This window comes from Oryzias latipes, chromosome 2 (assembly GCF_053564925.1).
Source record: "Oryzias latipes strain Hd-rR chromosome 2, Olatipes_Hd-rR_3.1".
Classification (NCBI taxonomy): domain Eukaryota; kingdom Metazoa; phylum Chordata; class Actinopteri; order Beloniformes; family Adrianichthyidae; genus Oryzias; species Oryzias latipes.
Window position 1 is genome coordinate 44,164,448 of NC_136238.1, and position 13,724 is coordinate 44,178,171.

At 42.2% G+C, this 13,724-nt stretch overlaps 1 protein-coding gene across 4 annotated transcripts in view; it reads left to right on the top strand.

Moving 5' to 3' along the window:
• Window positions 1–13,724, top strand: part of LOC144988873 (uncharacterized) — a 385,609-nt gene that overhangs the window by 367,875 nt on the left and 4,010 nt on the right. The window contains exons 1-2 of one of the 4 annotated variants that reach the window (XR_013652927.1): window positions 6,476–6,614; window positions 12,972–13,203. The exons of 2 other annotated variants lie outside the window; for them this stretch is intronic. Coding sequence is in view for 1 of the 2 variants with exons in the window: in XM_078940110.1 (XP_078796236.1) it covers window positions 6,470–6,614 (145 nt within the window). In the remaining variant the exon portion in view is untranslated. Of the gene's footprint in view, window positions 1–6,068; window positions 6,615–12,971; window positions 13,204–13,724 lie in introns of those variants that run through there. One more of the 4 variants, XM_078940110.1, reaches the window with a different exon arrangement.

Consider the following 13,724-nt stretch of genomic DNA (forward strand, 5'->3'; position numbering starts at 1 on the left):
CTGAGCTTTCATTTCATGTACACAGAGCCACAGGCTGATGGCCTCCATACCATATTGATGCAGTAACTTCATTAGAGGGAGGCACAAGTGAGAATTGATCTGTAGAAATGAAATTGTCTACATTTAAAAAAAAACTTTGGTTGTTTTGATAAATGATTCACTACAGTAGGTCCTTTGTCCCAAAAGCAGTTAGACTATAGAATGACACAGTTTAGGACTGTTGAAACTGCTGTTGTATTTACTTATTTAGTCATGACGTGTACTTTTACTTCCACTTTTTATTGCTGTTTTAATTCTTACTGACTATTTGGTTTTCTAACTGCTATATTTCTTGTTTGGCTGCTGTAACAACTGAATTTCCCTCCAGGGATCAATAAAGTCTTGTCTCGTCTTATCCTGACTTTCCTGAACAGCTTTTTTAGGTTTTCATCTTTTCTAAGCCACAAATATCTACAGCAAAGAAATATATGATCAATACATTTTAATCTATGTGTAATCTATCCTGGCTTTTTGTCTTCTATTTTCTTTATTTTTGCCTCTGAACATTGATTTGGAGGATTGTTCCAGGTAGGATCAACTCCACAGCTGCAGGAGGCAGTATAAGGAAAATGTGAATCCTAATCTATCAGGTAGGTAGATGGGAAGAAGTATTTAACTAGGTGACGGTGTGCAGGTGGGGGTTTTGTCTGGCAGTCATGGTGAGCTGAACAACAAACATTTCAATGCTTGGATGACTTCAGCGACCCCATTGGTATGTTTATTTCAATTTCATTTATATTCTGATATTTGTGGGAACAATTTTCAATAGGGATGGGAATAGAAGCCTCATAGGGGTTCATGTAATTTTGCCAGAAAAATGAACCACCCATTCAGGGCTTCGAAACCACACAGAACAGCGGCATCTGGTGGTGGACTGGATGTATATCGACATGCTTCAACTAAGCTCCTTGGAACACTTCAATGTGGAAATGATGATGAAAAAACGTAAAACAGAAAAATTTTGTTAATGATGACTGAAGAAAAAGATGTATGCATTCTGTTTCTAATCTTTTACTACATTTAACAAATTAATGTTTAATTATACATTCTGTTAGAATAAATGTATACATAAGTTATCCTATATTTACTCTGAACTTTTTTAACTGTAAAAAGTGTATACTTGTCTGCGAGAAACAGCCCTGAGAAAGCGGGAAGAATTTTTTCTCTGCATTGAACTGGGAATTCACCTTTGACCTTTTGATCCTTGCCCTGAAGCCACAGGAGCTGACTGATGACCCTTGATCTGCAAAAAAGACCCTAATCCCCTGGGGGGAGTAGCAATCTCCTGGGAACGGATGTCTCTCTGTTTTATGACCATTGGGGGCTGTGTGTGTGTGTGTGTGTGTGTATGTTTACAACCACCTCCTTGTATGCTGTATGTTAGGTAACGCCCTGATTTTAAATAAAAGTGAGGAGGCAGACTCTTGAAAACTCAGAGCACACGTGGAATGGCTTGAGTATGTTCCTGTCTGCTCTCCTCGAGAAAAGAGATAAGTGAGTCTGTGTCCTTTCTTCAAGCTCAAAAATAGTTAAGAAGTGTTGGCTTAGTTGTAGACCTAACACATTCTCATATTGCTATCTGGACTTTTCACCCCGCTGCTACAGAAGTGTTAGAGCAGAAGGCATATGCAGGCTGTGCTGTGCAGAGAGACGGGAAGCCACAGCGCAGCATGTTCAGAACAGGAAGTAGGGCCCCTCGTCTGCAGACAGAACTCAGATGTACATCATGCAGGTGTGAGGACATTTCCAGAAGCAAAGCAGAAGCAAGCAAGAGGCCACGGTGTCTGACACCCACACACTCAACAAGTGTGAAATGCTGCAGACTTGAACTGGTTGGAACCAGCCGGACGGAGTCACAAAAAGGTCACTGGGTCTTCTCAAAAAACAGGAAGCCCACTGTTGGAGGCATATGCGGGCGACGCAACAGTTTACCCTATAAGGAATTGGACAGCCACCAGCAAAGGGGTTACGTCTGCCCACAGGAGGAGGAACTCAGAGCCGCTCTAAAGACTTCTCCGTAGGAAGCCCCGGTGCTTTTTCTCTTCTCTGCGGGGGCCCTGTTCTCACCTGTACTTCTGTGTTTTTCTCTTGCTACTGTCTTAGAACTATTGTATCAGGGAATAAACTTCTAATCTTTACCGGTTCGACTTATGGTCATTTTCTCCTCGACTACTTGAACACGTAAAGGAAAAAGCTGCAAAACGGAAAGATCTTTTTCCTTCATGATTTAAAAAAAAAAGCAAAACAACACAACATGTGACGCTTTCTGTGAGAAGTGCTTGACACAGCAAAATACATATCACATGAAGAAAAAAATACACGCAAAAAGAACATGTATAGTGCCAGACTCCAACCTAGAACCTCTGGATGTATATGCCACTGACTATTCCACTGAGCTGTCTCCATTCACATAAAAACAGCTTGACATCAGAGATTCATTCCAGTGTTTTTTTTCTTTTTGATACACAACGTTCATGATGTGGTGTTTTATTAGGAAAAACCGAGTTGAAATGATCCTGAGCCACAGAAAGTTTTTAACAGGAAACATGTTAAAGTGCAATGAACTGACGCTGATTCTAATACAAGCGAAACAATAGAACTGGTCAGGAAACGTTCAGGATTCATTTTGCATTTCTATTGAATAGCGCGCCCAACTGTTCAAACACAAGTGACATCTGAACCGTGGTTCGACCAAACGAAGCATTTGGCGCGTCATACATCATCAACCACGTGATCTGGGCTAGTTGACACACGCCCCGAAACATTGTGCCGAAACACTCTGTTTCATGAAGGTGAAGCGCCGTGTCAAACGGGCCATCCCTAATTTTCAACAAGTGAAATAGTTAAACCACACAATATTTGCAAAAGTTTAAAGTAACAGTACCGGGGATCACATCACATCTGAGCCAGGGGGTGTCGCGTGTCCTGTGGTGTGGGTTCTGATCCTTGCCCCTGAGTGCCGGCCCTCGCCAAATTTCCAACTGTGGGCGAGCCTGGTCGGACCATGTTTACAACACTTCCTGTGGACCCTCTCTTCTCCTGTGTGCCCTCCTCCTGGGTGGGGGCGGCTGGCCTCTGCCTCGCTCCTTCCTGGACCAACCGTGGGCCGGGTTGGTGGCTGCATGGAGCGCGGAGCGGGTCTCCCGTGGGGGGTTTTGGCTTATACCAGGGGTTGGGGCGGGGAAATGCCCAGAACTCCTGGGTGGTGATGAGGTGCGCGTCTGGGGTTGTGGGCACTCTTCTGGGGCGGGGCCCTGCATTAGGCCCTCCCGGAACGGCAGGGGGGCTGCTCTCTGTCCAGGGAGTCAGTGTAGCTGGATTAATAACGGGGTGACGTGTGAAAACTTAGATGATTTAGTTAAAAGCCTTGCAGCAGCGTTCTTGAAAACCTGAAGCCATTCTAGTGATTTTTTTTCTTAAACATGTGAAGACGGAGTTGCAATAGTCAAGACGAAATGTAATAAAAAGGTGGATGAGCATCTCCAACTCGGAACGCAACACAATTGACTCAGTTTTGTAATGTTTTTAAGATGAGAAAAACAAGAACGTACAAGTGACCCGACAGGGGAGTCAAGGGATAAAACACACAAAAAACCTCCTGCGGTTTACAAGTCTGTCCAGGAGGACATAATGGTCAACAGTGTCAAAGGCTGTGGGCAAGTCCAGTAGCAGTAGCACAGAGCATTTTCCTGCATCACTCTGCATCAGGATGTCATTAGTGACTCTGAGAAGGGCTGTTTCAGTGGAGTGAGCTCTAGAAACTGAAACTGCTCAAAAATGCCATGACTGTCCAGAGCAGTTGTCAGTTGGTAAACAACAACCTTTTCTGAAATTTTGGACATGAATGGGAGATTAGCAATAGGTCTGTAACTGCTCAAGAGGGAGGAGTCAAGTCTGGGCTTTTTAAGGACAGAAAGGACGACAGCATTCTTAAAGTGCTCAGGGACTTGACCAGACAGCAAGGACGAGTTAATTATTGACGGGACACAGGGACCGATGGACAGGAAGACATCTTTGAGTAGAGATGTTGACAGCACATCAAGAGAGCAAGAGGATGACTTCATTGTATCAACTACTCTGACTAGCTCAGGGAGACAAACAGGTGAGAATGTGTCTAAAATGACAGGCCGAGATGATCATCCTTGAAGAATTTCAAAATAAAAGACTTACACACACCACAATCACTGCTGGATGAGAAATACATTTAGTCTTTATTTTCTGTCAATAAATCACATTTATCAATAAATCCTTGATTGTAAATGATGGATCTAAAGTTGAAAAGAAGTCAAAGTGCTGACTCAGCACAGATCAAAGGAGACACAGATGATTTCCTGGAATGAAGAAAACATCAAACATCATGATGTGATCTGGAACTGAGCTGTTCTTCAGAAGATCCTCCCAAACATGGAAACTGTTGCTGCAACACGTGAAGCTTTGCTTCTGTTGCTAGGTAGATCTGATGGATCAGAAGCAGACTTCTGTCAGCTGGAACTGGGGCTTCTTCCAGACCATGACATGTTGTTCAATAAAGTTCATTCCAAAGCGTGACTGATTCATGAAGTGGTTCCTTGAGCCGTGAGTTTTGCCAGCAGCAGGAATCCCTGAGAGTTAGGAGACAGTTTGTGGAGAGAGTTTGTAGATTTAGGAGAAACCAACGTTTGAAATGAAACCAAAGTGTCCTAAAGCAAAATCCCTGAGCACATCTCAATGTTCCACAAACAGTCATTTTCCACAGTGGACCGTCACCACACACTTTACAAGACAGTTTCTCACAACTTTATGACAACAAATCCTGAAATTGTTCCATTCAAGGAAACATTGACTAATATTTGGATTGATGCTGTTTTCCATCTGTGTTTTCAAACCTGCATCAAGAATTAGCTCATGTTTATTGAAGATGGTCAGGAGAACTTCTTTGAAGAGGAGGACTTCTCCAAACAACCACAACCTTAGAGGAAGTTTTCTGAGCATTCAGAGAATGCTTTTCCAATGACTCATCATTTTCCACAAGAAGCTAAGGAGTTTTTCCAAATGCATGCTGGGTATTATTAGTTCTAGCTTGGAAAGCACTTTGTGGGATTTCCCTGGAAAACCTGCTTTATCAATCATTTTGGTCTCTTTTTCTTCTTCTAAGTTCCAGCTTGGTGAGTGTGCAGGTCGCCATGGCAACCACTGTCCAGGTCAAAGGGAGGACCACGGCCATCCAGTCTCCAGGCTTTTGGATTGATTTGGATTTGTTCAGACTTCTTCAGGATCACATCTGTGTGTGAATGTGGAGCTTTGTCTGAACCAAGCTGCAGCTAGTTCACTTTGAAGCTCCTTCAGGCTCACAAAGCAACAATGACAAAGACTGAAGCTGCTGTGCTGCCCTCTAGTGGCAGACATGGCATCTGCAGCACACATTTCTGCATTTCTCAACATTTTTGAAGCTCATCCAGAGAATACCAAAAGTCTGCAAAGCAGTAATCAAAGCTAAAGGCGGCTACTATGAAGAACCTACAATATGACATATTCTCAGTTGTTTCACACTTTTTGGTTATGGATAGAATTCCACATGTGTTCATTCATAGTTTTGATGCCTTCAGTGTGAATCTACAATTTTCATAGTCATGAAAATAAAGAAAACTCTTTAAATGAGAAGGTGTGTCCAAACTTTTGGTCTGTACTGTAAATAAAAATTTTAAGTGTTTTTTTTTTTTGGCTTAACCTGAAAAAATCTGTGAATTTATTTAAAATTTTCCAGTTTTTTATTGTAAAAATCTTTGAAGACACAGAAACTAGAAACAGCTTTAAAATCTTTGCAGATTGTCGGTGAAAAATGTTTGCATTCCAAAGATCTTTAATTTTTTAACTTTTCTTTTATTATGTTACATCTCAGGTATAATCTATACCTTGAGAGGTATAAATTTGTTAATCTAATTTTAATTAAATTAAGTAAATTTCTCTATTGTTTTTTTCACTCTTATAATAAATTCAAAAGTATTGCTTGTCTTTGTTATTAACTATACAGTTTAATGTTTATTTATAGTCGTAATTATTCTCTTTAGAAACAGATTTTTAGCATCTTTTTACTCTCCAGACCAGCTGGTGGCGCTAAAGCACCATGACGCTGTTAGCCAAACAAAGAAGAAGAACAGCACGAGGCGCTAGCAGCGTTAGCTTGTTAGCAGGCTAGCAGCGTTAGCTTGTGTTGAGAGGTCGGTGGTGTTTTGTTGGGACGTTTGTGAGGTTTTTGGACAGAAAGGACGATACGTGGTTCGTGTGGGAACTCTCAGCATTTTCCAAAGTGTCGTAAATGAGTGAAGAAGTGTTGAACGGAAAGACAACGTGGATTGCTGTGATTGTGAGACTAGCATATGATCGATCGGAGCTGCAGTGAAGAGGACGGCGGTGTTTGTGGGAGTTGGAGCTGAAGATCGGAGCAGGAACCATGTCTTCAGAACCTCAGGAAGGTTCTGTCAGAGAACAACGTTCTGCTGCTGAAGGAACCATCGTCCAGAACCAGGAGGAGCTCTGTCGTCAGCGCAGACTGCTGGATAGCAGCTGGAACCCGCAGCTGCAGCTACACGTAGTTGGTACGTGACTAAACATTTTAAGTTCTTTGGTTGCCTGATCTTTTTGTCACTGGAAGGGATTGTTTTCGTCTCGTCCGGCCTTCGCAGATTCAGATGGTTCTGGACGTCCAAAAATGAAATGTGCAGAAATGAAAAGACACACAAGAGTCTACATGAATTTTCAAACCTTTTCCAAAAGGGGAGAGGTGGAGAAACACGACCTGTTAGGCTCTGTGTCTGTCCTCTCTCTCTGTCCTCAAGGCTAAAAGGCTTCTTAATTATTCAGTAAGGGAAGATGTAAACATACTAGATACGTCATTAGAATAGTGTGTTTGTGTCTAGTCTGCATTGCAGGTGTCGTGGCTCCATAAACACTCCAGTACAGAAAGAAAACAGAGACTAAAAGTTAAAAACGCCTGACAGAAAAATAAACTTCCTGGTTGAATGAACGTCAAAATGAAAAGGAAACAAAAAACAGCTGCTACCCTTTTTTTAAGAAGACACACATGTGTCTTCCCTGCCGGTTCATCACCGCGGTATTTAAAAATCCCACACTGTCACAGTTCTAGCCATAAAGTGAAAGAGCATAAAGACAACTAAGCTGGCGTATTCAGGACCTGAGTGAGGAACCTTACAACCGCCCAGACGCATTTCTAACCGAGCGACCGCATTTTACAACTACCTGCAATCCAAACTGAGCGGTGATCCCGCCTGGTTCCTCTTTGCACGCAGTGTTCAGGGGTGTCTTTGTCACTCTTTACAAGACTCGTCAGCATATTCGTGTTATAATGAATATTCTGTAGGAAAGACCGTCTTTATTTTAATTTGTTGCATATATTTTTCAAATTTTAATAGAATATGAATATGAATCATGATTAAAGTGGTCAATAGTCATGAAGATACTGAAGCTACTGTCACCAAACCTTCTGTACAGACTAATCATTACCTTATTGTCATATTAAAATAACGAAAATGTCAATATTTAACTTGTTTATATCTAGGAATTTTTCATATTAAAAAATGGATCAGATTTCATCATAAATCCTCAATAGCTCTGAAGATGCTAGAATTTTTTTGACATAATCTTTATTGTATTGGGAAGATACGGTCATGATTAGTCAGTACAGGAAGTTCTGTGTCAGTAACTACAACATCTTCAGAGCTTTTGAAGATTTCTGACCAAATCTGATCCAATTGTTAATATGAAAAATTCCTAAAGATAAACATAGTAAATTTATGATATAATCTTGATGTAGGCAATAAGGTCATGATTAGTCAGTACAAAATGTTTGGGGACTTTAGTATCTTAGAGCTATTGTTCACACAAGTTATGATTCATATCTCTATTAAATTTTTAAAACTATATGCAATTAAATAGAGATTGACCTTCTCACTAAATATGTAATCTAGCATGAATATTCTGACAAGTCTTTATTACCCGTTCATATAGATATAGACATGTATTTCCTTTTTAAAGGTTTATTGACTATTACAGAATGGTGTTTCACAGATGATGCACTTTGTTGACGGTCCCTTGGCAGCCGCTTCGCTGCATGTCTACATTCACAGCTTGAGGAAAATTCTGATTAAAAGCCAAAAAAACAATCTTTTTTTCTTTTGAAATGCATTTGTAGTTCACTCTGTGTGTTTATACGAAATAATAGGTGTGTAAGAAAAAATCAGTTCTATAAAATATCGCGATATTTCATTTGGTGATACTTATATCAATGAAAATGCTGTCAGGACGATATTATTTAATTATTTCTGAGCGTTCTTTTGTGTCTGACTATTGTTTTCCACTTCACCCTCCGACCTCTAGTTGGCAGCAGATCACACAGAGCCTCTTTAAGCTGCACCACACTACACAAGACAACAGGAAGACTGCAGCCAGAGGCAGCTTGTTCTGTTGTTAAGAGACATGAACTAGAGGGCTGCATTGGGATCGGGTCCCGCCGGGTCCCGCGGGACCCAACCCAAATATCGCGGGATTGGGCGGTACGAATTGTGCTGCGGGCGGGAGCGGGCGGCAAGAAAAAACCCCTGCGGGATCAGTGCTGCCATGAATATCTCATGAATATATATTAGCGGACTACGTTAGGCTGTGCGGCTGTTGGATTCTTATGTACTGAAACTCCGTGAAAGCACCAGGTACAGACGCCCAATGGCCTCTGTCATCTAACCTGTTGTTGGGGGTGTGCAACGCCCCGCCTCTTACTAGGAGCGCGCTTCAGGCCGTCTGTCTGCGCGCGCACGCACACTTTTAACCGAACAGGATTTGTGAAAATATATTTAATATTTAAGTTGCAAATTACACAAAAGAGGAATGCATGAAAAGATGAGGCTGGAGGAGGGACATGAATCTCTTTAATAATATCAATACAAATACGTGTTTTTTTCCTGCGGGACGGGAGACGATACAAAATGAATGCATCTCTATTACTGTGCGGGACTAAATTCTATGAGTTTTGCGGGTGCGGGCGGGAGTGTAACGCATACGTTGCAGGAGCGGGCGGGATTGGTCAAAAATTCAGCGGGCGCGGGCGGGAGCGGGATGAAGAAAATAGTCCCGCGCAGAGCTATAACATGAACAACTTTGTTTTTACTTGGGATGGATACCAAACAGAAACTCTGTTTCATTTTGCTGCCAGCAACATGTAAAAACGTGGATTGCTGTGCTTTTTAGCTGCTCAGATAAATGGCGTATACTTATAAAGCGCTTTCTACCTTCTTTTGAAGGCCCAAAGCACTTTACAGTCACAGTCCCATTCACACATGCACACACACATTCACACACTGATGGCGGCTCCGCTGCCGAATATGGCGCCAACCTCCCACCAGAGGCAAGGTGGGGTTCAGTGTCTTGCCCAAGGACACTTCCACACATGGGTGTGCAAGGCGGGAATCGAACCTGCAGTCTAGCGATCATGGGTCGACCGCCCTATCGCTGCACCACGGCTGCCCAAAACGAATGAAGCAGCGCAGCGGCTAATTAGGGTTGTGCTGATGGACGATGGGTGACTGACCTGACAATGGAGAGACACCATCGTGATCCCCGCCACGCTGCGAGTCGACACCATAAGCTGCAGTTACATGTACAAAATATCTGAATCTGATCAATGGTCGGATTAGAATTCAACAGTGTTCATAGGTGCAGAAAAATGTTTTCAGATTATAACAAACGTTCACTAAGGTCACACTTTCGGTCGGAATAAATCATTCGCACATGCGCAGTGGTGTTTGTAATACAGGAAGAGGAAATGAGTTCCGCCGAGCGGCTGCATACATAGATATGTCAGCTCCGTATTATATGAGATGATCTTCAAAACGTGCTTTTATTAATGTTCGCTCGTCATTTTGATTTTAATCCGTGTGGCCAGTGCTTTGTCTGTTGAAGAAGGGAGCTGGAAAGAAGCCAGAGCTAGCAGTATGCTAACATGGGCTAACAACAGTAGCTTTAATCCATGCGGGACATACTGCAATCTGCATCCTGGCTGTGGGATGTGGATGTGAATAACATCAGCCTAAAGGGCTCCAGACTAACTTTTTTCACTAGGAGCACTGTGGCCCCCAACTGAAAATTTTAGGGGCACAACCAGAAAATTTAGGGGCGCATACCGTAAATCAACATGCTAACCAAATCTACTAATTTCCACTGTATTACTAATAAATACTTTAATAATAGATGCAGAAATTACAATGTGCTGTTTCTAATTCAGTGTCACATTTTATTCTGCACTTTTGAAGATGCAACAAGAAGGTAAACTGACAGCACCATCACTGTCATGACAGTACAAATAGTAAACAAAATACTATACATTCAGAATAAAAAAAAGTTTTTAGTAACAAAGTGATTACCGTAGTAACCTTTCGGTCATTTCACAGTTTCAAACAATACGTAAATGTATGAAAATATTAGGGGATGGAAATTCATGTTGGCGACACCAAATAGGTGCAGCCAAGAATGCTGCTCTCAGCCGTGCATGAGAACCGTGGTTTGCTCCGCGAGTTTGAGACCCCTGCTGTACACTCTGGCACTGGTACACAAGCCGCAGGTCAGAAGAACGAATCAATAGTTCACTTGCTCATAGCTCAGACACATATCAGGTTGTGATGATATTTGTCTCAGTTTCCTTCCCACAGATGTTTACGCGAGCTCGATTACCTCTAGGCCCCTCCCCCTCCACACATTTTAGCCACTTACAGTGGCTTTGCCTGTTCCTCTCACACGCATTGGCCGCCTCACAGACGGGCATCACTAAATGAAACGCGAGAGTGTGTTCGCGTCTCATGAGTATGTGTGCGAGTGTGTGTGTCTGCGTGCGTGTGCGCTCGTGTCTCATTGATTATTTCATTGATCATTGACGTGCCCCTTCCACGTTTAATGTATAAAAAATACAGAGGGTGGGGGAGGCTTCTATATTTTTAGCTACCAAAATTAAAGCACTATTAATTTGTTTGGGTAAAAGCAGCTGATATAGGAGATACCGTTGCAGTGCTTAACATTAAGATCATTAAATAAACTGAATTTGACCATTTTATTACAATGGAAGACATGTTGAAATTCAAGTCGTTTTTTCAAAGTCATATTTAAAAGAAAAGAAAAAAGAAAATATGTTTAGGTAAAATATTGGGATACGTATTGTGTTGCCAGACTCTTGCCAATACACCCCCCTACAAAATAATTAGATACTTGTTGTCACTTTTGAAGGTTTATCAGAAGAGTTATTGAGGCCAGAAGTCAGAATCTGTGAAGATCTTTCAAACCTAACCAAACTGCAGCTGCTCTATTCCCGAGTTCCTCCATGTAGCTGATAGCTGCAGTTTAAACTCTGCTTCATAATCGTGTCTCTATGCATTTCCAGGGTTTTCAAGACAGTTGTTCTGTTCTGACAGTTGTTCCCCCTGCTCTGAAAAATGAAAGCTCCGCCTGCCTCGCCGGATTTGACCAGCAAATATCGGCCAATAAGATCAACCAGAAAAATCAATGCCCCCAAGGGACAGAAAACGCCCCATTAACACATAAACCCAAGCAAGCCCGCAAAGGGGAAGTGAGGCGCAGGATCACCGCTCAGTGAGGATTGCAGGCGTGCAGTAGTATAATGTGGGGTCGCTCAGTTAGAATTGCAGGCGTGCAGTAGTATAATGTGGGGTCGCTCAGTTAGAATTGCTCCTGGGTGGTTGTAAGGTTCACTCACTCAGTTCCTGTATACACCTGCTCAGTTGTTTTTGCGCTCATTCAATTATTGGCAGCGATGAAATGCCATATGATGCCATTTTACGTGATCACTAATTTTAATCTTGAATAAAAAGAAAAACAATACAATGTTTTTGACCCAAATTAAAGATGAGAGTTTTTAGTATCAGAACTTTCTCATTACTGTCCAATCCGACAAAGGGATGCATCATAGCAGAGGTAGTCAATGAACTACATAATTAAAGTTTAATAAAGAAAAGTTACACAGATGTTTTGAGGCAGAGTAAACACTGAAATCTTCAGCACAACATATAATGTTTATAGAATGATTAAGCCTAAAAAAACACACCTTTTAAAGCAGACACTTCACCCTCCTTGCCTCCAGTGTGGCCTCTATCTCTAGCTACCTGGGTGGTGGACGTGATTGTCCTGTGGGCGGATGTCCTTTATCTGTACTATACTGTGTAGGGCAGGGGTGGGCAAACTAAGGCCCGCGGGCTGGATCCGGCCCACCTCCATCTTTGGTCCGGCCCGCTGAACAATATCAGAGACCCATGTGTTTTTGTTTTTTATCTGGTCACATAATCAAGACGTGACATTTTATTCCACCTTCTGCAGTCTGTGTTTTACCTGGAAACCTCTAAAAAATCTCTGTCAAATAGACCAGAAGACGGTCTTCCCTTTCTATGTCACATTTAATCTTTCCCGGTTTAGCTCATTATTTCTGAGCGATCATGCTGCCTTTTTTAAACACGGCACCCTGTTCTGTGTCCTGATTGGCTGGAGACCTTGTCAATCAATCTCCCCAGTCCGTGCCGCAACTCCTGTACAGAAACGCGCAGCTCTCAGATCTACAGAAATCTTTGATCGCGATTGTTAGAGTTATATAATTATCATTTGCTTGCACACTATAATCTCCATAATATGATTGTCTCATTTCTATCTTTCAGTAAGAAAACAATGACCTGAAAAGTTCTGATTATACGAGAATATGATGTTCTTGTTGTTTCTGATTAAATGACCCACATTCATGTCTGCAACCTTCAGTTTTCAATAAAAGAAGGCTCCATGCACTAGGATGGCAGAACTCCTCTGTGACAGTTCGCGCTGTCACAGACCGATTCTCCTTCTGCAGAAGTCTAGCAAAAGTTCTCATCTCCTGTGTGGTTCTTCTCTTTATTAAGGAAAAAGTCAGAACCCTGACAACTTGGTGCCGTGACCCGGATCTCAACATACCCACCGGTGGTGGACTTAGGACGACGCGCTGAAGCCGTGTGCACGCCCGGACAATATAGGCTGTCCGGAAGAAAGTCCCGGGAGGTGAATTCTTCGCCGGGCCAGCGTCATAGGTCTAACCCTCATCTGCCAGCGGTGGCTTGACGAGATCCGACCGGAAGTGACGAACCACAGGACTGAGTGAGTTTTGCATACGATCACAGTGTTGAGAATAAAATAGCAGAAAAGGTTTCTGGCTAAAACGGGTAACCAGTCCCAGAATGCAAAAGTAAAAAAGAAGGAGAGGTATTTTAGAGACCCTCTCTGGAGTACTCCTGTAAAAAGGCAGTACAGGTGGCAGGGAACATTAAAAAATAAAAATGAAAATTTTAAAAGTGAAAAATATATAAAATGGTATTACTATATACACACTCATATTTATAGTTGCATTTTATTTCCATTTTTTTTCTTCCTTCCGCATAAATATCAAAGTGACCTTGGTGTCGGAGATTCGAGCTAGTTCGATCTCCCTGGACCAGGAACTCGGGACATAGCGTGCCATACCTCCTGGTTGGCCAAGGTCACCAAAGTAATCTCAGAGTTTTTGCATCTTTTCGACAACCTCAAAAGTGTGGACTGCAGACGGTTAAAATTGATTTGTGTTTAAATTCAACGGCCTACAGTTGTGACTATGGGTATTAACTTGAGTAAATCCCCTGACG